Source organism: Eulemur rufifrons, chromosome 18 (assembly GCF_041146395.1).
Source record: "Eulemur rufifrons isolate Redbay chromosome 18, OSU_ERuf_1, whole genome shotgun sequence".
NCBI lineage: Eukaryota > Metazoa > Chordata > Mammalia > Primates > Lemuridae > Eulemur > Eulemur rufifrons.
The window spans coordinates 42,259,249-42,284,985 of NC_091000.1; the positions used below are offsets into that span (position 1 = coordinate 42,259,249).

The 25,737-nt window shown below is 33.8% G+C and overlaps 1 protein-coding gene and 1 non-coding gene across 8 annotated transcripts in view; both read left to right on the plus strand.

The window, feature by feature from the left end:
- Nucleotides 1-25,737, plus strand: part of RAPGEF2 (Rap guanine nucleotide exchange factor 2) — a 240,526-nt gene that overhangs the window by 113,068 nt on the left and 101,721 nt on the right. For 5 of the 7 annotated variants that reach the window (XM_069493495.1, XM_069493496.1, XM_069493493.1 and 2 more), the window contains exons 5-7: nt 16,679-16,754; nt 18,682-18,849; nt 21,169-21,186. In XM_069493495.1, coding sequence (XP_069349596.1) covers nt 16,679-16,754; nt 18,682-18,849; nt 21,169-21,186 — 262 coding nt within the window. Of the gene's footprint in view, nt 1-6,259; nt 6,327-7,974; nt 8,128-16,678; nt 16,755-18,681; nt 18,850-21,168; nt 21,187-25,737 lie in introns of those variants that run through there. The other 2 variants (XM_069493500.1, XM_069493499.1) reach the window with 2 other exon arrangements.
- On the plus strand, nt 17,330-17,400 carry LOC138399244 (small nucleolar RNA SNORD38). Its single transcript, XR_011236134.1, has one exon. It is a non-coding gene; the product is annotated as a small nucleolar RNA SNORD38 (small nucleolar RNA).

Below are 25,737 nucleotides of genomic sequence, written 5' to 3' on the forward strand. Positions count from 1 at the left end.
GTGCCCTGCTAAAAATAATAATATAAAAATATCCTTCTAAGGAGAAAGAGGAGAATGGATATTGGAACAGGCAGCTAGCAGTCTCTGTTACACCTGCTCTTTCGTCTCCCCCCTCCCCCCCACCTTCTAGTAGTGTGTTAAGTATCTTTCTTTGCTACATCATCATTCTCTTCAGCCTGTGCTCGGTCACACTCTGTATCAGCTTAGCCACACTCCTTCAGCTCTTACATCATCTGTAATTACTATGTGTTCTACCTAAAGTTGATTCAAGTCCTGGTAATCCCATGACACATACAAGGCAAAGATTTATTTTAAAGGTTTTAAGAAAATGCTTGGAGAGAGTTCCCAGTAAAGCAGAGAAAATTACAAAATGAATGTGAACTTGGTTTGACTAGAGTTGATGATATTGAAGGGAAAGTTTAGTTTGCGCTTGATGTAAACATATCCTATTTTAAATTTGAAATAAGATACTTGGTCTCTAAATCAAAGGAGTAAAGTAAAATATGTAAATAGTGACAATGGGATATATTAAAAATGTTCTCCCATCGGATATTAGTTGTACTTTCTGCTTCAGTATGAAATGTCTTTATCCTGGGAAGCTATTAAATAACATGATTTTTTTTGCATTATTTAGACCACTCATTCCCTTTTTAAATCACATTCTGTGATACCTGATGCACAGAGCAAAACTGTTCTCCAGAGAGGGAGTTCAATTGCTGGATCAAGTTGGGAATTCGGTTGCTATAACTACAACATCACAGATGTGCTGAACATATAAATGCAGGCTTTTGTGGTCTTTGGAATACTGGCCTGGGTAGTGTCTTAACACAGTAACAGTAAGTAGCCTTAAGGAGAAGGACTCTGATGTTTTTGTGTGTACAGTTGATACAGGATCACAGGTCATCTAATGCTTGAAATCTTTAGTCAGGGGATTGTCATTTATGATCCTTGGTATAAATGAGTGTGTGATAGTTCACCCTGGAAGTCCTTTTTTGCAGTGATGTTTGGCTTTCTCTTGCAGAAATAAATATTATTATATTTCATAAAGGTTTTAAAGTCTGACTTGTGTGTCAATGAAATACAATATTGTTTTTCTCTATAAAATGTTTGAATTGTTTATTCACTGCTAAGTGCAGAGGAACGCACAGCCCTTGTTTGTGCCACAGTTATTTTTGGAGGAGGGATAGAGGGTTGTGTAAATTACTGTTCTGTTTGTATGAATTCAAGGTATATCTTAAAATATATAGCAACTAAATTTGTTTTTGTTTAAGGAAGCATACTTTCTGTAGTAGAGACACTAACAGAAAATAACAAGAGTAAGAATATCGTTAAAAGAGGAATTGATATATGAAGCAAATTATACTCAGGGAAATTGGATTGTCTTTATTAAAATAAAAATTTTTGTTTAATCATAGTTCAGAGACCTATTTTATTTTATTGTGAATTGAATTATATATATTAAAATGGTAAAATCATATATTCAGATGTTAAAGAAAGTGAGTTTATTCTATATTATGTACCAAACTTAATTTTGTCCATGTACTACAAATTGTTTGAGAGTATTAGTTGAAATAAGTAAGATAATAGCTTAGATAGGTATATTATTGCTTTTTTTAATATTAAGAATTTAAATACATGTGGGTTTTAAAACTATCTGCTTAATTATTACTGATGAAAATACGGAACTGTGAGTTTGAAATATTAAAAGTACTTTTATTCTTAGCTGTTTCTTACTTTTACCACACATTTATGGCTTTACATAGGACTTACATAGTTTTGCAATTAAATATAAAATAGAATTTCCGGTATTGAATGTTTATGTAATTATAGAGCTAAACATAAACAATAAATAGCTACTTTTTTAGTTATGCTTTTACCTAATTTTTTAAAGTCAGATATTTCAGGATAATTTTTACCTGAAAAATTATTTTACCTGAAATTTGTTAATGGTTTACCTTTATCATATTTTATAGCTATAAACTGCTTAGGGTGTTAGTGTGTAATTTCGTTAAGGTAACTTTGGTATTTCTTAAACATTTTCAGATAATTTTAAAAATTAGGGCACTGGTCAAACTTTGTCAAACACTTTACTGTGTTTTATTATTTTATGGTTCATTAAGGTAAATTTGGAAAACAATCATTTAAGTATTCAAATGGTTCAGTTTTATACATAGAAAAACCTCAAATTAGGAATATTCCATTTCATTAGTGTAAGTCATATATATACACCAGGATTTCAGTCATATACATATATGAGTGTTCCGTTTATTTCTTGCCATAATTTACATAGTCTAAAATAATAATTATTATTCAGAATCTTAAGACCATTTCAGTTTACCACTTTATCACCTAATCTTGAATTTTAACTTACTATATAATTTTGGAAACACAGACTAAGAGTTGTCTGTGAAATAAGGTATTCCAGGCTTTGTAACCATTAACCCATTTAAGCGATCTTTTAAACACCTTTATATATCGTTAATTTTGTGTATGGAAGCATCAGTGTGGCTAAAACAGATTTTTTTCATTGATTATCTAGGTCAGAATATAAAGTAATTACAGTCTTTCAAATATAGTAGAGGAGAGCTGCCTGATTACTATTCAAGCACAAGAAGTATGAATTTTGACTTTGCTAAGAATGTGCTTGTGGGACAGTATGTAGAAAAGACATTAGAGTCTTTGTGTTTGGCAATAAAGATGGTCAGAAGATGACATGTCTATGGCAAAACTATGAAAAGCAATTGCCGAGGTAGAGATTTTCAAACCAGGCTAGTTTACTAGCTTCATCTGGCTTAGGATGGGTAAAATACTGAGTCCCAGACCCTAGAGGTTTGGTTTGGTTTGGTTTGGTTCGCTGCTTCTTTGTTGAACCTTAGACTTTCATTTTAAAAGCTTACAAACAGGTGGTTAATCAGATTCAAACTGAGAGGCTGGACTAATGACTTTGTAACAGATGTGTAACCACTGAAGGTAGGTCAGTAGAATGAGAGGATCCCTGGAAGATTTGGTACAGTTGAGACCAGATACGGGAACGTTATCTCAGGGGTTTCAGTATGCCATGGCTAAGGGCCTGACTAGATTTCCTTGGAAGTAGAAGTTAGTGGGTCATGTGTGATGGGAGTAATTTAGAAGGACTAATTGATGGAATTAGTGATTGGAGGTTACAGATAAGGCAGAAGGAGTAAAATATGGTTCCAGTGCATTGAACTTGGATGTGTGCACAGTGATGTCTTTGATGGCTGTAACCGAATCTGGAGGGGACGAGGTGGGTAGTTATCAGGGCTGAAATGAAGATATTTGATTTTAGTCATGTGAAGTTAACGTGTTGCCAAGCAAGTGGGAGCTACAGGAGATATAAAGAGATAACCTGGGCATTGGATCACCTGAAAAAGTTGGAGATACAGGGTAGGGTGGGTGAAGGATTGGGTAAATAGGGAGAATGCAGAAGGAAAGAGGGATACTTACAGCTATGTCAGAAGGTAATGGGGACAGACTTTGGCACCTTTAAAATTTTACTTTATTGCCCATCCCAGTGCAGGATTATCTTGTGCCCTGCTTTAGCAAGCCACGCAGTATATTGTTAATCCCTATATAAAGTGGGTGCCAGATTTCATAAATCTCATTGAATTTTATAAAGCAGATACTATATGGAACTGTTTTCCATAGTGGCTGTAACATTTTGCATTCACACTAGCAGTTTATGAGATTTCTGTTTGCTTCACATCTTCTCCAGCATTTGGTATTGCCTGTCATTTTCATCTTAGCCATTCTAGTAAATATGGTGGTATTCTCACTGTGGTTTTGTTTTTGCATGTCTCTGAAGACTAATGTTGATAATTTTTTTATGTGCTTAGTAGCCATTCATATATCTTCTTTGGTGAAGTGTCAGTTCAGATCTTTTGCCCGTTAGAAAAAATTGGAGCGTCTGCCATATTTTTGAGTTGTAAGCATTCTTTTTATTCTATTAACAGATTCAATTCCTTTGTTGGATGTATTTTGCAAAAATTTTCTCCTAATCTCTGGCTTGCCTCAACTATGTCTTTCTAAAAGCTAAGGCTTTTAATGTTGATGAAGTTCATTTTGTCAACATTTTCTTCTATACTTTGTACTTTTAGTGTTTTTTTTTTTAAGAAACTTTAACCTGATGTCATAAAGGTTTTCTCATGCTTTTCTTATAGAAATTTAATAGTTTTAGCTCTTCTATTTAGGTCTGAGATCCATTTTGATTTATTTTTTGTGTGTGATGTGAAATACAGGTTGAGGTTTATATTTTTTCCATGCAGATATTCTGTGGTTCTAGGACATTTCATTGAAAAGAATGTTTTTTATCCATCAAATTGCCTTGATACAGTGTTAAAAATCAGTGATTTAATTGTGAAAATATTTATATAAAATATTTAATTATAAAAAATTTGTTCAGGCCTGGCGTAGTGGCTCACACCTGTAATCCTAGCACTCTGGGAGGCCGAGGTCGGAGGATTGTTTGAGCTCAGGAGTTCAAGACCAGCCTGAGCAAGAGCGAGAGACACCGTCTCTATTAAAAATGGAAAGAAATTAGCTGGACAACTAAAAATATATAGAAAAAAAATTAGCCAGGCGTGGTGGCACATGCCTGTAGTCCCAGCTATTTGGGAGGCTGAGGCAGGAGGATCGCTTGAGTCCAGGAGTTTGAGGTTGCTGTGAGCTAGGCTGACATCATGGTACTCTAGCTCGGACAACAGAGTGAGACTGTGTCTCAAAAAAAAAAAAAAATTTTGTTCAGATCTACTTCTGGAATCTCTCTTCTGCTCCATTGCCTGGTCAGTTCCTACATCAATCCTACCCTGTCTTTGTGTAGCTGCATAGTAACTTTTGAAATCATGTAATATAAATTATGAACTTTGGTCTTGGTCAAAATTATTTTTTTCCTGTGTCTTTGCCTTTTCATATAAACTTTAAAATCGGCTTGTCAGTGTCAAAAATGTTTGTTAGGAGCTGAGCACAGTGGCATGCACATGTAATCCCAGCTACTTGGGAGGCTGAGGCAGGAGGATCACCTGGGCCCAGAAGTTTGAGACCAGCCTGGGTGATATAGTGAGACTCCATCTGACGGGAAAAAAAAAAAAAAAAACTTTATTAGGATTTGGTTGCAGTTGCACTGAATCTGTATAGACCAATTTAAAGATTGCCATCTTAACAATATTGAGCTTTCCTAGCCATGTGCTCTCTCCATTTAAGTCTTCTAGAATTTCCCTTTTAAGGTTAAATTCCCTTTGGTAGGTTTTAGCATATAGATCTTGTATATCCTTTATTAAATTCCTAAGTATTTTATTTTTTGATGATAAGTAATAGGCTTTTAACACTATAGTCTATAAGGGAAGCTCTGAAACAGAGGCTAAACAATATTTGCCAGTGTTAGTTATTGGTAGAATTAGAAGGAACAGTTTTTTACCTACAAATGTGGCTCATGTGAAAAGTCCCCATTTAATTTAGATGAATTAAATAAATTGGCATTTTATTACTTGATATCTTTGTAAGAGATTATATATGTGTATGAGTTGTTGCTTTCCCTTTCTTGGAAATGTTTTCTTTTGACTTCCAAGAATTATAAATACAATATTATTCATGTGACCTGAATTTTTGTTTAGGTTCGATATTACAAAGTCATGCCTATTATTTCAACTTCTCTTATGGTATATGCCAGATTTTTGTGGAGGCCGGAGGCTAGGTTTTGATGCCATTTATATAAGCCTTTAAATATTACTATCAGATGTTTGGTTGCCATTCTTGAGATCTTGTTTGATTCTTGAGATCAGTTCAGCTTCTTACTGGCTTAGGGCCAATCTGAATCATTCATCATTAATTCATCTGCCATTTTTCGCAGTAAGTTTTCATAAATCTGGTTATTTCTTAATAATGTATTTGTTTGTTTTGCTTCTTTAACGAATTTTATAAAAATTGGGTCACTTGAAGATCAGGTGTTGGAGCTAAGGTTCCTCGTCAGTTTAGCTTGTACGTTTTGCACAATGCAATGGTGAACATCTAACAAAGGCATTTCAGATGGGCATATATCTACATGCTAAAGGGAAAAGCTGTTATGGACCATAACTTTCATACAAACTGATCAGCTGCCATCTGCGTACAAAGCACTGTGATCAGCAGAGACCTTTTTGTGCCACTGTGTAGACTGATAGCAGCAGATCAATTTAGCTGAGCTGTTCTCTAGCAGTTTGGTCACGAGGGCATAGACACCACCAAAGTGTAGTCATCACACCACTGCTCTTTGCTGGTTTAGATTGTGGCAAGAGAGAAAAACTGCTTGCTCTCGTCACCCCAATACAGCTGAGGTAAGAGTCACCTTTTTTTTCCTCTTGAGGGGAAAAACAAGAGCAGAAGCAGCCTCTTAACTTTTCCCATGCTGCTTTAAATTTATTCTAGTCTTTTCCATGATAATCCCTCAGGCCAGGTATACAATTTAGCATCCCTTAGGTGGAGGGCAACTAGTTGGTAGTACAGCTTGGGTAAATTTTAGTAACAAAATTGCATTGGGAGCAAAACTAAGCATTTGACCTTGAAGAGTGCGAGCAGACGTTACAGATCTCCCTACTTGCCCTTGACTTACGAGAGAGTCGATAATGACTTAATAGAAATTGATAAAGAGCGTCTGTCAGGCAGCCGCTGAGGTCATGCGGCTGGTATGCCGAAAGAGTGCCCATGCGACATGCGAAACACATCACTGCAGCCAGGAGAGGTGGGTGGGTCATCAAAGCAGGAAATTAGCCTTCAGAAGGAATGTTGGCTCTGGGCACAAGCTACAGCCACACGGCCTCCCTGGGAGAAAACACACAGGGAAATGGGAGCGCTCAGTGCTGCAGAGAACGGAGCTCCTGTAGAAGGTTGGCAGCAAACTATTGCTGTTACTGGTACTTCAGGGACATTGAAGACAGTGCAGGTTAGATTTTTTTTTTTTTTTTAGAAAAAGGAGTCAAAATGTGAATAGCATAAACACCAAATGTTTAATACTTCTGTAGTTAAACAGACAAACTACTGAGGAATGGTTTGTGTGGGGGAGAATGCAGCGATGAGGCCTTCACTTGTCATTTTTTTCTTGTGCTCTATTTTTATAAGCAAAGGTTAAATGTGGAGATTCACTGCAAAGAGGGGCAAACCTCTGTTAATTTGTGCGGGGTAATACTTGTTAGAATATTTCCAAATGAGCTTTGAAAGAAATTCAGCGATACTTAAGTGTATGTTTAGTTTTCCAAATACTTCTGAAATATGAGCCGGTTAAAGCTTTAGAAACAGTTCGTAATTTATACACATACATATATATATGTGTACTTGGTGTGTGTATGATTTTGTTTTTAAATAGCTGTTACCTTTTTCTGGTTAAACTAATGAGTGAGTGAAGTTAAAATATTTTAAAAAGATTAAATGTATTTTTACAACAAGTCTTTTGAACCCACTTTTATATTTCTGTTAAAATTTATTCCTGCGCATTCTCTAATTTTTGAGAATAGAATTGATGGCATCAGCAGTTACATGGTAGATCACCCTGCCCCCCCCGCCCCCCATTTAATTGCTACTCTGCTGTCTAAAGACTATAATGTTATGTGAATCTATTTTTCTAAATCCTAAGCAAATAAATTGGTTTTGGTTTAGGAGCATCAGTCCAGTCAGTTACTCAGATTTTTTTAGAAGGAAAATGAAATTTAGTAACTGCCTATGATTTTCTGTAAAAATCATAGTGTGAAAAATTGATATCTTGGAGTACTACATTTTTAATCATCTTTTAAATTAGGATTTCCCAGCAGTAGAATCTCATTTCAATTGCTGTGTATTCCCTTGCTGGGTATAGCCTGACATGAATAAGTTTACATTCCAATCCTGAGAAACTGCATTCCACTGGGAAGTTCTGACGTACAAGCATGTGGAGGCCCTTACAAAGGGCAAGATTAGGGACGCTGATAGAAGAGGCTTCTGTGCTCAGCGACAGCCTTTCCTGGAAAACTCATACCAGTAGAAAGTTCTCTTGACTCATCTTGGGTGGAGAAAATGTGGTCACAGAAACTTAGGACAGTTCGGCCTTACACCTCCTGCAACAGCCTGTCAAGTGTTTCATTACCTGTGGGTATTTATGAACACTAGGTAAGACTTTATATTGTCAAACATTTGTGTTGGTTGTGAGTCTTGAACTTGAAGGGAAGTTTAGCAAGCCATTAAAATTTTTCTCTATTTTGCATTATGTGGATTAATTAGTAATTTTTTGTCATTATTATTGATATTACAGAGCCATTTCCATGCGTTAAAACATGTAGTTAATTTCAATTTTAGGAGCAATTTTTAAGTTCTGTACAAAAACTTTAGCAAAAAATTTAACAGGAATGAAAATCTGGATGTTGAACTGTTTTGAGCTGACTAACTGTTCCTTAGTCACACTGAGGGAGTAATAGCATTTAGGAATAATCCTCATTCTAAAATAACTGTCATTAAAAAATAAAAAGAATAAAAGAAATACTCTGTTTTTAATGCTGCAAGTGGTCTTTTCATTCATCATTTGCTAGTGAGCTTAATTTTTTTTTAATATGGCAGAGAACCAATAGATGACCAAAAGTGAACCTGCATTACCATTAGTTGTCATCTTGTGGTTGTTTGATATAAGATCATAAGGACATTCTGAAATTCATTGAGATTGAAAAGCTGAAAGCCAAGTTGTATAGTGTATTTAGAGAGAACAATTTAAAAGGGTTTAAAATAGACTATAGTGATTAAATTTTCATACTATGTAGAACTAGAAGATCATCATCAGCATTCTTAAAATATATATAGCATGTTTTAAGGGGGGCAAGGGCAAGGAGGGGGACTTCTCCCTCCTGCTACCCTGCTTCTGCTATGGGGCCTCTTGTCAAAGGATGGCTATCTAGTTAGAAGGAGCTAACACAGTTTTAAATATTCAGGCCAAGACTCATTAATAACTGTAATCTACATCTTTCTTGTTTTTGAAAATAGCTGTTCATGTATATGTGTTAACATTTGTGTCTTATACACAATATACATACATACACAGACTAAAACTATTAGAAGACTGGGATAACATTTTAAAGATACATTAATTCAAAGTTAAAAAATAAGCTATATATCTTTAAAAATGAGGGAGTCCAAAAATTTAAAATATCTTTGTTTATCTTGGTATGTGGTATTAATGCCATATCAAAGAAGCAGATGTCCTGTTAGTTGAAGTTCTGGCAGTAGCTGCCTGAAGAGATTTGGTCTTTATAGATTTGACATTCAAATCTTTTGACTATTCCGGGGTAACTCTAAAGCTCTTGAATGGTCATTTGTAATTTTGCTGAATTTGAATTGCCTTGTGAATTACAAATGCTGATTTGTCTTTTTCACTCAACTAGCTAGTGAGTGAGCCTAGCCATTGAGAATCCACCTCTCAATGAAACTCAGATTTCCACTTGTCATTGGGTTACAGCTATTTGTGTACTCATTTTCCATAGAATATATAAACTACTTAAGAATAGATACTATATTTAATGAGTTTTTTTAAAGAAGTTCTGTATTGGTTACTGAATTTATATTGGTAATATCAATTCTGTCATTTGTCCAGTGAACATTTGAAAGAAGAACAAGTAGCCAAACAATATATGTGAGAAATAATATATATTATATATAATATACAGTTATGTATTGCATAACATATACAGTAGTGGTCTGGTAAGATTATAATACTGTATTTTTACTGTACCTTTTCTGTGTTTAGATACACAAATACTTACCGCTGTGTTGTAATGTGATTGCCTACATTATTCACTACAGTAACATGCTATATAGCAGTGGTCTCCAACCTTTTTGCCACTAGGGACCAGTTTCATAGAAGACAATTGTTCCCCAGACTCAGATGGGGTGAGGAGGGATGGCTTCGGGATGATCCAAACACATTACATTTATTGTGCAGTCACACCTCTCTGCTGATGATAATCTGTATTTGCAGCTGCTCCCCAGCTCTAGCATCACTGCCTCAGCTCCACCGCAGATCATCAGGCATTAGATTCTCATAAGCAGCATGCAACTTAGATCCCTCGCATGCACAGTTTACAGTAGGGTTCAGGCTACTATGAGAATTTCATGCCACTGCTGATCTGACAGGAAGTGGAGCTTATGCAGTGATGCGAGAGATGGGGATTGGCTATAAAGACAGATGAAGCTTCTCTCACTTGCCCACCCACCCATCACCCATTGCTCACCTCCTGCTATGCAGCCTGGTTCCTAACAGGCCATGGACTAGTACTGGCCTGGGGATTGGGGACCACAGCTGTACAGGATTTGTAGTGTAAGAGCAATAGGTTATACCATGTAGCTTAGGTATGCAGTAGGCTATACCATATAGGTTTATGTAAGTATGTGTTATGATGTTCACACAACAAAATTGCCTCACAATGCATTTCTCAGAATGTATTTACATTAAGTGACACATGGCTATATATTAATATATATGTAATTTTTCATATATTATTTTGCTAGCAGTTATGTTATATAAGTAATATGTAATATATAATTTCTCACATACAATTTATATGCAAACTTAAATTTGAATAAAAGTTTCTCACATAGATAATATATGTGAGAAATGATATCTATTTTATATATATATATATATATATATATATATATAAAGAGGGAAGAAGAACCTCAAGTATGTGGCCATGGGTAAGGAAAAAATGAGATTAGTGCTGAGTGAAAGAAAAATGTAGATACAGGCTATGTATCCCTAATCCAGAAATCTGAAATCCAAAATGCTTCAAAATTCAAAGTCTTTTGAACACTGATGTGATGCTCAAAGGAAGTCTTCATTGGAGCATTTTTGGATTTTGGATTTCCAGAGTAGGGATACTCAACTGGTACAAGGCAAATATTCCAAAATCCGAAATGTTTCTGGTCCCAAGCATTTCGGATAAGGGATGGATGCTCAACCTTTATTTCTGTCATATTTATTTACCTTCTCCCTATCTTTTTCTATTTCTTTCACCTGGAACCTCCATCATTTCATTGCTAAATTACCGTAGGAATGAGATTAGTTCAAGGTTTATCAATCATGAAACTTAACTCTATCTTTGTTCCTAAGGTTCGTTGTTTGTTCAAAGTAGAGTTCCTACTTTTTAAAAATTCCAGTCCCAAATTTTTGCCAAGAAACCCACAGCCACTGAAACACACACACACACACACACACACACACACACATTCTCTTGATAGTTTCTCTAAGTTGTTTTTTGAAATTGTGGTAAAATATGTATAACATAAAATGTCATCTTAACCATTTTTAAATGTATGATTACATGTAAGTGTATGACTCAGTGGCATTAATTATATTCACACTGTGCAACCAACAGCACTACCTATTTCCAAATCTGTTCTATAACCCAAACAGAAACTCAGAAACCATTATTAAGCTTTTCCCCCCAGCCCCCCACTCTTGTTAACCTCTAATCTACTATCTCTAAGAATTTCCCTATTCTAGATATTTCGTATAAGTGGAATCATATGGTATTTGTACTTTTGTGACTCTCTTGTTGCCCTTAGCATCATGTTTTCAAGGTTCATCTATGTTGTAGCACGTATCAGTACTTCATTCTTTTTTATGGCTGAATAATATATATTGAATATATATGTCTCACTTTGCTAATCCATTCATCTGTTGACGGACACTTGGGTTTTTATCACATTTTTGCTATTGTGAATAATGTTGCAGTGAACATTTGTATACACATACCTGTGTGAGCCCCTGTTTTCAATTCTTTTGGGTATGTACCAAGGGGTGGAATTGCTGGGTCATACGGTAATTCTATGTTTTGTTTTTTGAGGAAGTGCCAAATTGTTTTCCACAGTAGCTGCACCATGTTACATGCCCACTAACAATATACAAGGGTTCCAGGTCTTCCACATCCTCTTTCTTTTCACTTTCTTAGAAAAATAAAATAGTATAAAATTATAACCATCCTGGTATCTCGTTCACTTACTAGTTTCAGGTGTGAAATGGTATGTTATTGTGGTTTTCATTTGCTTTTTCCTAATGACTAAAGCTGTTGGCCCACTTTTTATGTGCTTTTTGGCCCTTTGTGTATCTCCTCTGGAGAAATACTTAAGTTCTTTGTCATTTTTAAATTGGATTGTCTTTTTGTTCTTCAGGAATTCTGAATCTTAAGTCCTTACCAGATAATATGATTTGCAATATTTTCTCCCATTCTTTAGGTTGTCTTTTCAGTTTCATGATCATGTCCTTTGATGCATAGACATTTTTGATTTATGAAATCCATTGTATGTATTTTTTTCTTCTGCTCATGCTTTTGATGTATACCTAAGAATCCATTGCCAAATCAAGATAATGAAGATTTCTTCCTGTGTTTTTTTCTAAGAGTTTTGGGGTTTGGGCTCTCATATTTAGGTTATTGATTCATTTTGAGTTAATTTTTGTATGTGGCATGAGGTGGGTGTCCAACTTCATTTTTTTCATGTGGAAATCCAGTCATCCCAGCACCAGTGTTTGAAGAGACTGTTCTTCCCCCATTGAAAAGACTTGGAACTCTGGGCAAAAATCAATTGACCAGATGTATGTTTGTTTCTGGACTCTCAATTCTATTCTTTTGGCCTAAATGTCTAACCTTATGCTAGTACCACACTGTTTTGATTCCTGTAGCTTTGTAGTAAGTTTTGAAAGTGGGAAGTCTAAGTCCTCTGACTTTGTTCTTTTTCAAGATTGTTTTGGCTAATTAGGTCCCTTTGAAATTCCATATGAATTTGAGGATTGGCTTTTCTATTTCTGTAAAAAAGGCTGTTGGAATTTTGATACAGAGTGTTGAATCTATAGATTACTTTATATAGTCTGTTGTAAGACTTAAGAACAAAAAAGAATGCTGCATTTGATAGCACTGATTGTCTATTTCAGCAGCACCAAGGAACAGAACATAATCACATACGGATCAGAATGTAGTCACGTGTTTTTAGAACAATTCTTACCTATTTCTGATTTTTCTTAAAACCTTCAGGGATTATAGGTGTACATTTAAATTACTCAAGTTTTTCTTTAATAGTATCATTTCTAAGTTTTCTTCAATCATTATTTTAGAAACTTAAATGATACTGACTTTCAGCTGCTGTTAATAGGAATTAATGAAATGGTATTTTAATTTGTGTCTCTGGCCTTTCAGAAAGCCCTTTGGCTAATTCCCTTAATTTTTTATGGGAAAATTTTCAGTTCTGTTTTTCCCCTTGGAAACTCTTCTAGGGTAATACCCCACCATAGACGTACATGGTTTTCTATAAAAGTATGTATAATAATTCTTTTTTCTTTCTTTCTTTTTTTTTTTTTTTGAGACAGAGTCTCACTCTCTTGTCCGGGCTACAGTGCCATGGCATCAGCCTCGCTCCCAGCAACCTCAAACTCCTGTGCTCAAGCGATCCTCCTGCCTCAGCCTCCGAGTAGCTGGGACTACAGGCATGCACCACCATGCCTGGCTAATTTTTTTTCTATGTATTTTTTAGTTGTCCAGCTAATTTCTTTCTATTTTAGTAGAGACGGGGTCTCGCTCTTGCTTAGACTGGTCTTGAACTCCTGAGCTCAAACGATCCTCCCACCTTGGCTTCCCAGAGTGCTAGGATTATAGGCATGAGCCACCACACCCGGCCAATAATTCTTGTTTTTAATTCCTTCCCTGTGTGTCTATCATTTCAAGGTTTGCCTTTATTTATCATTTTATTTATTATGTAAGTAGGTTGCTAAACTAATGCCTTCAAAGTCTGCTAGTTTTCATTTCTGACTTTTAACAGAAAGATAAGAACCTATTTAATATAATAGTAAATGCTGTGTGCCTTTGATCACTTTTTAAACATAGAATATTTCATGGTGCACATGAGATCCTCTACTGCTTTCCTAGACTCACATAGTACTTTATAGAATGTTTTGTACTTCATTCTTACTGGTTTGCTTTTGTGTTTTACTATCTAAAAGTGCGTCATTTGCAAACCTGAAGATTTTGTTCCATTGCTTTCTACTAAGTAATCTAAAATGTTTGAGAGAATTGTTCTTGGTGTCATCTGCGAGGAACTTCACCTCCTATACATCTTCATCTGGTTGCCCTTTTTTTTTTTCAATCTCCGTGCTCATTTTCTAGAACTGAATTTTTCAAACAGTTTATTTGTCTAGCACTTGGTCAAGGATTTTTGAAATCTTAAATCGTTATACTCACTTTTGTTTATATATTTATTATTTCAAAGAATCAGATAGTAGAAGCAAAAGTACTTTGTGGACTCAAGGAATTTCTAGCTGATAAGTTTCGTTGCTTTGTCTGTTTCTTTCTACCTTAAAGTTTTTGGTTTGTAAGCTAAGGGTAAGTCATCTCTGCGAGAGCCCAGAGGCCTTGTTGATCAAGCCTAGTGTGTGCCTTCCTGACCTACGCTTCTGCCCCTTTGAGCTGCTCGCTCTTTCCTTCTGGGTTCCTGGCTATGTTTGGAAAAATAGATTTTGGATAAATGAAATAATGTATTCTGCCTTGCTAATGTGTGTTCTGTGTGCACTTGCTTTTTTCCATTCAGTGTACTCAGGAAATGAATCTGATGGAGGGTCTACAGTTTCTTCTGTTCACGTCTTTGTGATAGTCTATAGAACTGGAGTCTTTTTATGGCTGCAAAGCATTTCATCAGGTTCTGGTGCAGCTGACTTCCCCGTAAAACTCTCCAGGAAGTATTTTTTATAGCACATTTTGGGGAATGTAAACTCTTTATCCCCAAAGTAATAGTGTTAGTGAAACTTGAAATGTGACTTCCTAGCCATAAAGTTCTGTTAAATGAATGACTAATTGGTAAGAGGATTTACAGCCTAAATTCTGAAGTAGGGAGTTGGTACAAGAATTAGACATAATATTAATGACAACCATATAGTTTACTTAAGTGAATATTAACAACTTTTGTTGCTAAAATTTGTAAACAACTCAATTCTAGCATGTGTTTATTTTTTAATTGAGTGCTGGTTGAACATTGCATTATAAACATTTATGATTTTTAACTATATTGCATTTAAAAACAGGTAACCATTTTATTATTATGTCTATAAATTTGTCTGGGTCTGTAACTTGCCCCATATTTTACTAACACATTGAGATTATTTCTTAATTTGTAGTGTATATTTATAAACTTTATTGTAAAAAATGAAATTGCAGCTAGGTAGATTCAGAAACCAGCAACAAATTTTTATGTGTATTGAAGCCTTGTGAAATTTTAGTTGTATTTAATTGTAAACTATAAGAAATACTTAACAATTCAGATCATTCTAATTGCACAAGAAGTAATGTGACCAAGGAGGTAGATTTATTATTTTTTTCTTGACAAAATTTTTTTCACTTTAAAAAGGGCTCTGATATGTATGTTTGTGCGAGTATATATGTATGAATGTATGCATGAATATTTTTAAAATAATTTTTCAAATATGTCAATTCTGCTTCTAATTTTGATTTTCATAGAAACAATTTTTGAGCAGGAAAGGACTTAAGTGATGGCATAGTCTAACCTGATGATCTTATAAATGAATAAAGTTTAGCATATGAAGTAGTTTGCTAGAGATCACAAATGGTAGAATGAGAATGTTGACTTTGCTGTTTTCTTCCTCTTCCATGACTTTTTTCATCAGTTTGTCTCCTAATATATGAAACATTGTGTACCACCCTGATATAAAGAGGATTATTAAAGGAACAAGGATTTCCGTAGGAGTCACTCAAAATGCCTAATTAACTTAGCAAAAAAATCACTCTATGAAATAGTTCTTCGGAAGAATTTTTTCCATAAAGTTCAGTTTATTAAGTGTGGTTACTAAAAATCCTAATGTTAACCAGAGGGAATGGACTATTTTTTGGAATAATGAATGAGTGAGGGATAGGTATTACACTAATAGAGCAAGTTGGGATTACCTAGCTTTTACCAGACTTCTCTGCTCTTGATTCTAGTTTGTTACATATGCCTATGTCAGAAAGAATAAATCTCCTCCAGTACTAAAGTGAGAGTTCACCACAGATAGGGCAAAGGTGCTATGTTTGAGTTCACTAGTGCAAAGTTTTCAGGAGGATGGACTTTTTTAGTATGCGTGTCCACTGAAATCACCTTACAGGTTAAAGAAAACAGTCTTAAATTGAGTTATCTTTTCTTTAAGAAACTTAGAATAAGTTGATTTGAAAATTTAGAAAAATAAATATACTTTTTAGGTGAAAAAAATGTTTAACCTAAGCAAGTTAATTTATGAAGAGAATTATATGCACTTTAAACTTTTCTGGGACATTTCTATAGTTTGCCGTTGAGGCATATTCCATCCCTATTGGAATATTCGAAAACTTTACTTGAGGATGAGTTATGACAACTGAACACAAAAACGCATTCATATGAATTCTCCTTTACTTACATTATTAATTTAAAAACATTATGTTGAAGTTTTCCAGAAAAATATATGACTGAAACTTAAGAATTTGAATGTTTCCTTGTCATTCTGTGTAAATAATTATTAAAGATAGTTCACTTTCTCCAGTGTGTACTTGTAATTGTTTTTAGTTTTCATTTTTATTTATCTGGAGGGTTGCTTTAAATTCTCAATTCATATTTCTTAAATCTCTGGGATTATCTTCATTGATTTTTCTTTTTTTTCTCCTCTTTCTAGTTTTGGCAAACGTTCTGCAGGAAGCTTTAGGCGTGGCTGTGAATGCATTGTTTTAGAGCCTTCTGAAATGATTGTGGTAAGATTATTTGTGAGGACTTTTTCCCCCCTAAAAAACTGTATGAAATAAAGGCACTTTTACAAACTACTTATAATAGTGCATTATATTTTTATAACATTAGATCTGTTTATGTCATAATTATATTATTATGAATTTGAGTTCATAATTATAATATTCACTTAAAGGATTTAATTAAATATAAAAGGTAGAAAGTTTACAAGGGGCAGGTACCCAAATCTTTGGTATTTGAACTGTGTGATTCAACCTGATAATACTATTTAATTGAAATTTGAGGAAAATCTTTGAATTGCAAGATTTTAACTCTCGAACTGTTGATTGGAATGAGGTAATTTAAATGAAATCACAGTTATAGTACTCAGGAACAATTAACATAAGAAAATCATTTGAATTCGTTCAAGTAATTGAAAGAAAATTGGACTACTATGGTGTTTAAACTCTGACATCTTTATCTCTTTTTTTAACTGAATTGTGTGATTTAAAAAATTTACTAAGCGATTATGCATAAAATATAGTATTAAAATAGATATTAGCAACATAATTATTTTTCTTGAAGTTTAATTAAAAAAAGCTTTTCTTGTGATGAAAACTCTGTCCATTTCTGCCACTGAAGGGGGAGAGATGAAAGCTTTTAGTGCTGAGGAAAGGGAAAAAAAGGAAAAAGAAAAACCTGTCATAATTCTTGTTTGGTGTATACAGATGATTTTAAGATAGGCTAAAATGTACCCTTTTTAACTAATTGGTAATAAAAATGAGATGAGGTGGGAGGAGAGACTCCCAGCCTAGGAATTCAGTTGATATTCTTTTTGTCCCCAGCCAGCATCCTATCTGGAAAGGAAAACCTTGTGATGACTGAATAAAGATGGTGATGGAAGCTGTTATTCATATTTAATAAAGTACCTGGTAGACAACTCTAGGTCTATTTCAAGAAAAGATTTAGGGTTTTTCCCTATGATGTAGTAGAGGAATTCCGTTAGAAATGAGGACTTCCTCATCAAAGCTAGTGAACTTTTTTGTAAAATTCACTAAAACTTTTGGTAAAACTTTAGAAAATTTACTCATGCAAAGGTGGGATGGTTAAGAGTAAAGATTTAGGACAGGGAAGAATGTAGGCAGATACATAGGAATTTCCAACAGTAGGTCTGTAAAGAATTCTAGATATTTCCTTGAGATTTGTCCTCTGTTAATGCTATTTTTGGATTTCTCTGAAGGATTTCTAGTCTTCAAAATACCTTGAGTATTTTATACTTGCAGATATTACACACACTACTAGGTTTGCCTGTGTGAGAACAGTATTGGAATCAAAACATGCTTCTGTTGTGAGCACTCGCATGAGGAATAACCTAACGTAACTTTTGTTCTCTGTTAATCCATTCATTGGAGTTTTTAAAATGTTTAAAATGAGGAATTATTTTTTAAACAACTAAAAAGAAACTGAAGCCGCAGAATGAAAGTAGGAAGAGAAACTCTTGGATAGTCTACGAAAGCCATTCTGCTAGCAGTCCTGGTTTGAGTCATTTGGGAGTTATAGGTTTTTTACAGATTGACTCATATACATTAGTTTTTTTTTTTTTTGGCTGTTAAGACAGTGCGGCATTTACTTTCATAATATGTGGAGTGTATCCTGTGAGATCTTCACTAATAATTCAGTACAAAGACTACTTAAAATATCCTTCCCTTTGAAATGGCAGGAAATTCAAGAGTTACCCTGTAGTGTCCTAAGTGGAACCGAAAATGCCTCTTCATAAAAGAAAAGTTACTGAAAACCAATTAGTTCCAAAGAAGTTCAGACACACTTAAAGTTCTTTACAAATGTCTTTGCAAAATGAATGAATCTGGATTATCTGTAAGTTTCTTTCTACATCTAATATTAATACAGAATGTTATGTTTGGAGAAATGACGTTTTTTGGGGGGGTTTTATTTCAGGTGGACTATATGGATGAAAATGAAGAATATTTTCAGCGGCAAGCTTCCCACAGACAGTCTCGAAGGAGATTTAGAAAAATCAACCAGAAAGGTGAAAGACAAACAATTATTGACACTGTGGATCCTTACCCTGTGGGCAAACCACCTTTGCCTAGGGGCTATCATACGGTAAGTTACACAAGTGTAATATTTTTATTTATCGTTGGGTTTTTGTTGGGAGTTTTGTGAAAAGACATATAAATGTTCAATTTTTGATGAATAATTCTTTTCTATGATATACTTATTATCCAAAGAGCAGATTTTGCTGGAAACACACATGATATGAGTAGTTTTTAAAAGGCATTAAAATAAGATGTCAACAGACATTCATTAGCTCTTTTATTTCTTAAAATATTCTCTGAAGATCAGCTTTGGATAAGCATGTATGATTGTAATTGTAATATTTTAAGTTGTTTGACCTTAATCTAAAATTTTAGCTGCTTCCTCTGTTCTTCCCCTACCCAAATGACTGGTATCATACCTGTTTTTTATTTAAAAAGGAGATATGTAAAAATTACATATTATTTTCATAGCTTTTTATATCACTGTGAGACTATTATTTAAAATTTTTTTTAATTCAATAAGAAAAGAATTCAAGATGATGCTTTTAAAAATCTGAATGTGCAGGTGTCCTGAAATATTTCTAATAGGTTCAGAGATCTCTTAAATGCCATAACCCAGTTGGTTGTCATTTATTTTATGAATATCTGATAAACTACTTTTTATGTTTTAGGAAACCAAGACACAGATAATGAGTGCTTTGTATAAGACCTCAATAAAGTCACGTTAGAGCCTTATTTTTCTTATTTGTTTTTTTTTAAAAACAAAGCAGCTTGAATTCTTGGACATATGTCATAATAAGGTGAAAGTTTATCTATGCATATAATACCATTAAATAAGTGGTTATTATATGTAAAATTTTAAAATAAAAGCATGAAAATATAAAAATAGATAATTGACAATTATTTTATGTTTCTCAGTTTTTCTTACCTTTTTCTTTCTGCAAATAAGTGTAAATGCAAAATGCCTGGGAAAATGTATATAGACTTAAAATTATTCATTCAATATGTAGTAACTTTAAGTGATATATTTTATACCCACACTTCATGTATTCTATTTCTCAGAGAGCTCTTTGTATTTAAATATTTAATGTGGTTTTGACGACTAGTGACTTGCCTACTCTTCTCGCTACCCATGTGCTATTTTAGTTTAACATGAATTTCATACTTGAATCATTTCATTCAGCTCATTTGGAAAGGGTGTTTTTTGCTCATCACAAAGACAGTTTTGTTTGTCTGTTGGAGAGACTTGGTATTTGGAGGAAAAAAAAAAGCCCATGAAAGGTTTTTTTGTTACCATTGTCCATAAAAGAAGGTAATATTTTTAGTGTTATAGTGTAGCATCATGGAAGAAGGAAATATGTGTTAAAATAGTTGTACATATTAGAAATACAATATAGATTTTAATATTTTAGACTAGTACCAATATTATTAATGTCTTTGTACTTTAGAATTATTTGTCCAAATTAGTTTCCAAACTAAGATAGTGGGAGTGTGGATTACTTAAAATGTAGAGTTAAAGTTGATTGTTCTGATTTTTAGTCAAATTTGTTGCACATAAGTTGGGTGGGCCATTTCATAACTATTTCTCTCTCCCAACCCCAACTGTCCTCCCTTTGTGGAATGCTTCATTCATTTTCCTTACCTAACTCCCCTTTCTTGCTCTGTTTTAAAAAATGTGTAGTTTTTTTTTATTATTATTACAAGTTGGGGTTTTTTTAGTGGTTTTTAAGAATGTCTTCCCTGGTCAATGTGTACTTGGAGAGAATATTCAATATTAGGATGAGAAATTTAACTTGATTGCTAACGGATCATTTATTAGTTTACTATTAATATTATGTGACACATTGGTATTAATTTTACTAAATGAGTTAAGATTGACAACAACATGATCATAATTAAAAGGATCCTTTTTGGGGGTGCAAATTTTGCATTTTAGTTATGTTATTTATTGATTATATTATTATTTTACCTAAATACATAATTTTAATATAGGAGAACATCAAAATTTTGTTTTGTATATATGATACCACATGGTAAAAGGAATGAAATAAGAATTATTCTTCATTAGCTCTAAGTCATATATACTTATTCTTAACAGAAATATTTCTTTGAAAGAAATTGGCTAATAAGGTGGGACTGAAGGTGCAAAGTTTATTTAAAAGAAGTGCATGATCATATTTCACAGGTGATTTAAAATGATTGCAAGTGCATTTCAAGTGCATGGCTAGAGATCATAGAGAACATTATACATATAGCCAATTCTATATGGTCATTCTTAACCTAATTTTAACATTATCTTCATTTTGGCAGATGTAATATAGCATGTCTGATAATGTTCATCTTTTCCTTTCCTCCTTTATGGCACTCATTTCATTTTGGCTCAAAGGAATGCACTAAATCTCAGGTATTGTAATTTGTGTGTGATCTCCTAACACTAACCTAAATTTATGTGTGTATTTGCATTGTAACTAATGAGTTTATAATATTTATGTGTTTTGCATGCTCATGTTCTTTTGTATTTTGCCCCGACTTAGTAAAATCTCTTAAAAGTTTGAAACTATCAGTGGTTTAGGTAGTAGCATAGGCGCTTTAATTGTACAGACCTAAGGCTAGATTATCCACCTTTGAAGAAAGAATACCAGTGCAGTCTACTTATTTTTAAGAATGAATAGAATACTGTTTACTAACTTGCTTTGCAAATAAAGAAATAAAGAGAAAGACAATGTAATTTTTTTTATATTTTGTGTGAGAGCTTATGTGACATCCATTAGAAATTTAAATTTTAAATGCTATAGATGAAAACTTTAAAGTTCAGAAATCCCAATGGGAGAGCATTTTGAAGGCCACTGGTAAAATTTTAGTCAGAAAGAAAGTTTAGTGAAAAAGGAAACAAGAGTTTAAAATTGCTGTACTTTCTTGTTTGCACTTTATTTTTAACCAGACTTCATGCTTTTATTTCATTCTACATTTTAATCAAGAGGCCTATAATATACTTGCTCATTTCTTTCATACCAATACATGACTAATCTGTGATTTTCGGTGTTAGTCTTTTGAAATTGTGAACCAAATTTGGGGTCATCAGAGCATTTGGAGTTAAGGAAAAAAAAACTGATCTATCTCTGGAAACTAATTGGTTAAGTAACTAGTAACATTTTACGGTTGTGTCTTATTGTATAGGAATAAGATCATGAGATCATGAATAATTCACATTATAGGAAATCTATCATCAATATAATATTTTTGGCTATTATAGTAACTGCCTAAAAGCATGAATTATTTGTATAATTGTACAAATTAAGATGAGGCAATTACTTTATGTTCTATATAAGAGTGCATGTTAAAATGCCACAGGTGGCATGATTGCTATATTGTTTTTTAGACACACTGCTAATTTTTAAGTGAGGTAGTGAATCTAAAAATTTTTGGTACAGATTTTAAACTTGATAATTAATGAATTGTATAAAAATTTTACTTGAGTGTTTTAAAATTTTCTGGAAAGAATATGCTTAAAATATATAACTTAATGTTTTAGAAGATAAATAGTATGTAATTGATTCTGCCTGTTTTTAGCATGAAAAATAACCAGTCTAATTCCCACTTAAAACTTGGAATTGAATTTAAAATGTGCACTGAGTTATGATGTATATCTTATGTAAACTTTTTAAAATTAGATGTGTTGCAGTAGTTTAAAACAGATTATAATGGTTTTCTTCAGAAACATGAATACTCATATAGTCCGTGTAGAATGCGTTCAGGACACTTTTCAAGTGTGTGAGGTTTGCAGAGAGAATAGCATTTTAAAATGCAGTGAGAAAGGAAGATTGAAGATGGCTTTCATTAGCATTTTCTTACATTTTGATGAGTTAAGATTGAGCCTGTATTTAAGATTGCCAAAAAATAAGATGTGGCATGTATTTTCAGTCTTAGAGTGAGTAGATTATAGAGGCAGGTAATATGGTAGGTCCCTGGTAGAGGCTGGAAGATTTGAGGTTAGTCACTAAGGAGATTAACTTGGGACTTTGGACAGGTAATAGTTTACCTTGTCTCCAAGTTCAGAATGGGGACGTGGGTAGGGGGAGCTTTGTTTATTTTACCCAACTCTTCTGTCGTCTTTTATGCCTCCTTTGATTTTAATGAAAAATCAGTTCTTCCCAGTTTGGAAAGAGCAGAAATTGTACAGAGAGGTATTAGACTGAAGACTGAAGAAAACTTGCCCTGCCCAAACTGTGGAGATTGTGTGTCCCAACTGACGCTTAAAAAAATCTCTAGCCTTCCTAGGCTGGTTGCAAAGTTAAAATGTTCTCTGTGCTTTGATGTTCTGATGGCCTTTCTTCCCCCACTCCTTACCCCCCAATATGGCTTCCTTTTGTACAAATTGGTTTAGGATGTGAACACAGTATAACATAAAACATGTTCATAAAATTTCAGTGTAAAATTTTTAAAATAATGAAAACCCATCCATCATGTAAAAAGATACCTCCCACACATTTTATTAGTAGTCCTTTTCTACAACATGAATATACACTCCATTGATTAATAAATACGTGTTGAACTTTTCAGTAGATAGGCTTAATGTTCTTGGTGGGAGTATACAAAAGTAATGGGAAATATTATATAAGATTAAGTTAATATAAGTTTAGTATAATACAACTTTATGGGAATAATTTTGTGTTATAATTAGTGATAATACAATACACATTTTAAAGATAATACAGCATCTTTAAAATGTGGCCTCAATGTAGTAAGATTGATTCATGTATGAGGCTTATGAAAATCAATCATATATTTTATAAGGTTTTTCTGTATACTGTGTGACACGTCCTATTTCTTATAACCATTCCTAGGATATATTTTGAGATAGATTTGATTTAAGTTGGTTTCTTCTTTAAAGACTTGTTGGTAGGCTTGGTTAATTTCAAAAACTGTTGAGCTATTGAAACTAATGAAAAAAAATACAACCTTTAGTTTCTGTGATTATGCACATTTATTTGACGTTAGACTTTTTGTCTTGAGTTACTATTCCTAAATTAGAAGTAGGTAATATTTTCATTCATGTCATGGCTTTGCTTTGTCACTTATTTAAATTTTTACAGAGGTCTCCTTAGATTTAATTCAGTATTTGCTGCTTAACAGTAAGAGGATGTGTTTTGAGAAATATATCAATGACTTGTATATCTAGTAAGTTTCCTAGAATATTAAGGACTTCGGATTTTACCTTCAGTTCATATCATATCCCACTTGACTATTATTTATTCATATGATGATACTTAAAAATCTTTTTATGACTATAAGAAGTTATTCAAATACAGGGGAAATATCTCAGTTATTTTAATATTTTTCATCCTTACTAATTTTAAATTCATTAAACATTTGTTTGCTTAATTGAACCTAAAACCTTTGTCTTCAGTGGTGTCGTCAATGTCTCTGAATAATAAGAGAGTTTCAGGAAATTTTGTAATGTATTTCTTGTATCACAGGAAAGCTCAGTTTATTCATTTATATATTTTTAGTCATTTAACAAGCGTTTGTTGAGTGCTCACCGTGTTTCAGATCTGTTCCAGACTCTAGGGGTATCAATCAGGTAGAATCTCAGCCCCATTGACCTTGTGACTACAAGGGAATACAGATATATAAATGGGCAACTCAAATATAGGGCAGTGCAGGTACTGTGGAGGTCCGTGCACATGGGTACCCGAGGAATCAGGGATGGCATCCTGAACCACCTTAGTGTCTTGGCTCATAGAAAAATATTTTGTATGGAAAGAACCCCTTTTGTTCAAAGGTGTATAGGTGGAGTAATGTTATGGTTTTCAGAAGCCATGTTGAAAGTTGGACTTTTTCATGACTATAAGGAGCCATGTGTTCAACATAAAAAATTTGCATTTAAGTAAACTGACCTGCCTTTAGGATGGAATAAGTTTTGAGGGCAGGGATGCCACGATGGGACTGCTAAGTAATGAGAATGGGAACAGTGGCTAGAACTTGGCAATTGGAGTAAGAATTGAAGGTGGGGGATTTAAGCGGTGTTCAGGGGAGAGAAAGTAGAAATAATTACGTTTCAAAATAAAACTTTAACTCTAATTTATTAATTTCAGATGATTCGCTTTGTGGGCAGTACTCTGTTCCAGTAGTGTTTAATGACTTTATATGAATATAAATACTCGAGTGGTAGGTTGAGGTAGATTAGTTTGAAGCAGGTTATTCTTTAATCCAGGAAAGCTCAATAGACATATGAAAACTGCATTAGGTAATAAAGAATGGAAAAGAGAGTGTTAGAGAACAGTGATGTATACCACCCCTCCCCCCCGTATATTGCTAGAATTTATTGTTTGAACGCTTGATGCTTCATATTTACATCAGAGACTCTTTTGAGAGAAGTGTCAGAAGTAGCCTTTGCTTTTCACACTCATTATCGGCAGGTTTACTGGTTGCTCTTTACCTAGATTATGTTGCATTTTGAAATCCTGCAGAAAGCTCCCTGTGGAAAGGTCTCTGAACAATGGGTGGATGGAACAATACTGTGCTCTATGTGCTGCAATTTCTGGCAAAACGCAGCATGTTAAAGCTGCTGCAGTGGTCACAGCCTCCTTGCTTGGGGGGACTATTTCTTTTTCTTGAAGTTCTAATCAGGTATTTATGTTGATTTAATTTCTATAGATTGGGAAATTACACTACGGAGTATGTATAGAAATTGAAATGTAAATCAGGAAATAATTTAAAACATAAAATGATTTCTCTAACGCTATTAACAGCATGCATTGCAAATTCATGCAAGGCAGTTGAGAATGGTATGCAGTGTGCTGTTTACCCAAGTTTCAGCTTCTGTTGGAGGATGTCTATTTTTATATATTACATCATCTCTGCTACAGAACTCCGGTGTCTACTGGGATTTACTGTTCTTTCATTCCATTTTGAAAGAAAGCTTGTATTGATGTCATAATTGGACCCGTCTTTT